General features: G+C 42.6%; 1 protein-coding gene across 3 annotated transcripts in view; it reads right to left on the bottom strand.

Moving 5' to 3' along the window:
* klhl38b (kelch-like family member 38b) overlaps positions 1 to 3143 on the bottom strand; it is a 4521-nt gene extending 1378 nt beyond the window's left edge. Inside the window, exons 1-3 of one of the 3 annotated variants that reach the window (XM_029277556.2) lie at positions 2950 to 3143; positions 775 to 2017; positions 549 to 681 (exon numbers count right to left, since the gene is read on the bottom strand). In XM_029277556.2, coding sequence (XP_029133389.2) covers positions 549 to 681; positions 775 to 2017; positions 2950 to 3037 — 1464 coding nt within the window. In that variant the 5' untranslated portion in view covers positions 3038 to 3143. Of the gene's footprint in view, positions 1 to 548; positions 691 to 774; positions 2018 to 2942 lie in introns of all 3 variants that reach the window. The other 2 variants (XM_020634956.3, XM_065958240.1) reach the window with 2 other exon arrangements.
* Positions 3144 to 3836: the final 693 nt, after the last annotated feature.

The raw sequence follows: 3836 nt of genomic DNA on the forward strand, positions 1-3836 counted from the left end.
TGGGAGAAGTGTTAAGGGTAGAAACAATTAGTAATCAATTCAACAAGAATGGAGGAATGAAAACACAAGCGACGTGCATCGCATTCACACCTGCTAATAAAATGAAATCAGCATCCTGGATTTGATCAGAACTTGCTTTGCATTGGCACTTGATTTTTTTAAATGCGATCTCCTCATGCTAGTAAAGATGGAAAAAAAACATACTGGAATGTTTGGTTTTTTTTCCAGCAGTATGTTCTTTGCTTACACTGCTCTGTTTTTTTAAATAATTGACCTGAAACCAGTTGATTTTATGGGGGAGGCTTATATTTTATAGTATGGGACTGCTGTATTTTCTGATTCCTGATACAGCATTTTAGACAGTATTGGAGGCTCAGGCTGATACCACTGGGACACTTAAACAGAGCTAAGGATGTCAGATCTCAGGCAGATCTGATAACATTCTGATCATTAGCTTTTTCCTCCAAGTTATGTGCTTCTATACTGATCTCATTTTTAATACCAGGTGTAAATGGGTTTTTAGCGACTTGAATAACAAAGCGTCCTACTTGTATTATCCTGACAGGGTTCTGCATGGCATCCTCCCCTCCAAACACATAGATCCTTTGGTTAGTTGCAGCCACTGCAGGGTGCAGCACAGCCTCGGGCATGGGCGCCATCGTCTCCCATTGGTTGAACATGCTGTTGAACCTGACAGCATTATTTAGAGTCAGTTATTGTTTGCCATATTTGTGTGTCTCTTTATGCTCTTTATGTGCGTGGTAATGATCTTACCTCTCCACGCTGCCTGTCAGTTGCATGTCAGTGCCGAGGCCGCCCAACACGAAGATGAAGTGGAGGTAGGAGACACTCTGGTGGGCAAAGCGAGGCTCCAACATGGGCTCTGCTGTCCTCCACTGATTGGTCTTTAGTGAGAGTGTGTAAACGGTTGTGCTGACTTGGCTGTACTTTGTGTTTGTGATCAGGCCACCAATGACATACAACACACTGTGGAGAGCGACGTATGACGCTTTATACAGACGAACAGGCAACTTGGCGAGCCACTGCCACTTCTCGCTTCTCTCATCGAAGACGAGGGCTTCCCTGGAGGTCTGCTCGTTGTTCTTCCTGCCACCTACAACCACCAACATGTCATGATAGGAGTATCGCCTCGGTGCCACCCATAGAGGTTTGAGGTCGACCGCCGTATCGATGCATTTGGGGCTGACGGCAAACATGAGTCGTCTTACGGATTCGATGAGCTCGGTGCAGAGGGTGGACGACTGGATCAGAGGGTCGTTAGCTATGAACTGGAAGAGGTAGGTGGGATGGATGTGGCGAAGACGAACTTTCTTGAAAAGGTCGCTGATGGCGCCGCGTCTTGATAAAGGATCGTGGTGGATCCAGGCAACAAGAGTCTCAAACACCTGCTCCTCCTCAGCGCAAAGACTGTCATCCTCCAGGTATCCCATGAGCTCAGGTAAGGAGAGCTCGCACAGATCCTCGGACACTGACACGTCCGAGAAGCTCTCCATGGCCATCTCTTTGGCTTTGTCTCTCAGACTGTTGCAGATCATGATCTCGGAGAGTCTTATCATGCTCAGGCAGTTGTCGGGGCTCAGCTGCTCCTGCAGGAAAACTGAACAGGCCTCAAAGAGTCGGCCATATTGCAACATGGATGCCGCCTGCATCACAGGCAAAACAATCTCAAAGCTAATGCTAATGAGTCCTGTGTAAACATAGTCGACGATGCTGCTCAGAATGTTTGACGTGATGCCCTTTATGTTGATCTTTGTCTGCTGTCTCTCTAAGAAGTTGTTGCAGAACATGGCTCTGAAGTAGGGGCTGCTGGAGACCAAGACGTTGCGATGACAGGGGAGCTCGATGTGATCTGAACACAGCCACACATCAGTCAGGATGTTCTCCTGCCTGAGTCTGTTCAGCTGCAGCAGTAGGCTGGACGACTGCTCCTGGTCTTTAAAGTGGAAGACCTTCATTGCTGGTTGGTCCATACTGCAGACAGAGTCCATGAAGTTCTCTGAAAATGGATTCATTTTTTAGTTGTTTTAGTCTATGAACTTAAAAACAAATATCAACCAGTTGTTGCCCTCTTTTTTGGTTCTTTTCGTCTCTCTGTGTTAATTGCAACTTCATTCAAACATCGGATGTACTATAACAAAACTGGTTTAGTTTCGGTTAGACTGTAGGGAAGAATCTTTTTAAGATTCATGTTTTTGTTTCTGCACGATCAGGAACCTGTGTATATCTCTGACCGGCTCCATCCCCACATTCCAGATAGATCCCTCAGGTCTTCTGACCAAAGCCGTCTCATTGTCCCTCATGGCAGATTGAAAACAAAAGGGGATCCTGCCTCTGGGTTTGTTGCTCCAACTCTTTGGAACACTCTTGCTGTGCACATACGCTCTTGCAGTTTCTACTGATGCTGAAGACACATCTTTTCAAATGGCTTTTAACCACCTGTTTCTATTTATCTTATTATTGACACATCAGAACAAATTCTGCATTGTTGCACTCAGTCTTTTTATGAACAGGGCCTGCGTGTACACCAGATAGATTACTACAGAAACACCTGTGCAGCTATTTCACTTACAGGATTGTCTTTTTATATTTGATTTTGTAGTCCTTGAGCAGCTGGTGCTTCTGTTGTGTGATTGTTGTTGATTGTTTTTGTTGTTTTATTAGCTTTCATTATATGTAAAAAAAAAATACAGCCTTTTTGCTCATTTGCAGCATGAATATGGGAGACATAAAGTGCAAAACAAATCAGATAAATGTAGTTCTTTGCATTGATGCAACTCAATATATCAGCTTAAACAGATGAATGCACATAATCAAAAGGTGTAAGCGAGTTATGAAACATATTTAAATAATATTTACATGAATGAAACCATGCAAACCTGACATAGAAACAGGTTTAAAGGTAGCTCATGAATCAGTTTCACCTCTTACCTGTCCTTCTTCTCTCTTTATATGTTTTCTGTTGGTCCCTCTCTGTATTCAAAGCCAGATCTGAGCAGAAAATCTGACGGCTTGACATTTCCTGTCCTTTCTTCCTTGTTTCTCTCGTGTTGATGCTGTGTGTGTGACTGAATGTTCTGAAGGGGGACTGTCTCTTTGTAGGAGCGTGTTGCGTATACTGTTTGTTGTTATGGTCTCTTTCCACGAGGTCTCTGTGTACATTCCTCCTCCAAAAATAGAGACGCACTTTGGCAACACCCCTGCACACTCACATGTGATCTTTTAGTGTGCTTTCTTAGTGTCTGACTCCCTAACATATCTCTTTTCTTCTATTTCCTCTTTCATTTTCTGCATCTTTCCCTCTTGTTTCGATAATAACTTCCCCCCATTTATTGCAATTCCTATTCACTCTATCTTCTTTATCTCTGTCTGACTCATGTATGTAGCAGTAACAACAGCTCTAATACTTTGAAACATTCCTTCTGTTGGTTAATCAGACTGCTGTCTGCGTCGGTTGAAATCCAAGAAACAAAACACTAGAGGTATGACCAACCAGTGTATGACAAAAAGAATCAACAACATTAAAACTCGCTGGCCATGAATATTGGTGTAAAAAAAAGCAATCGCAAATTAGATGAAATGTTTTCAGATTTGTTTCCGAGAATTGATTTATTTTGCAACTGTGTCTAAGTGTCTTTTACAACCACAACATATGCTCACCTTTTTATCATAGTATTGTTTGAACTATATTCTATGTTTTATGTTTCAAAACAAAAAGATTATTCAGTATAATAGCATCTTTGCCCACATAATTGTTTGCCTGTTCCTTAAATGTTGTAATAAATCAAAGCTCGTCTGGATTTCTCATTACAGCTTAG

This window comes from Labrus bergylta, chromosome 8 (genome assembly GCF_963930695.1).
Source record: "Labrus bergylta chromosome 8, fLabBer1.1, whole genome shotgun sequence".
Taxonomy (NCBI): Eukaryota; Metazoa; Chordata; class Actinopteri; order Labriformes; family Labridae; genus Labrus; species Labrus bergylta.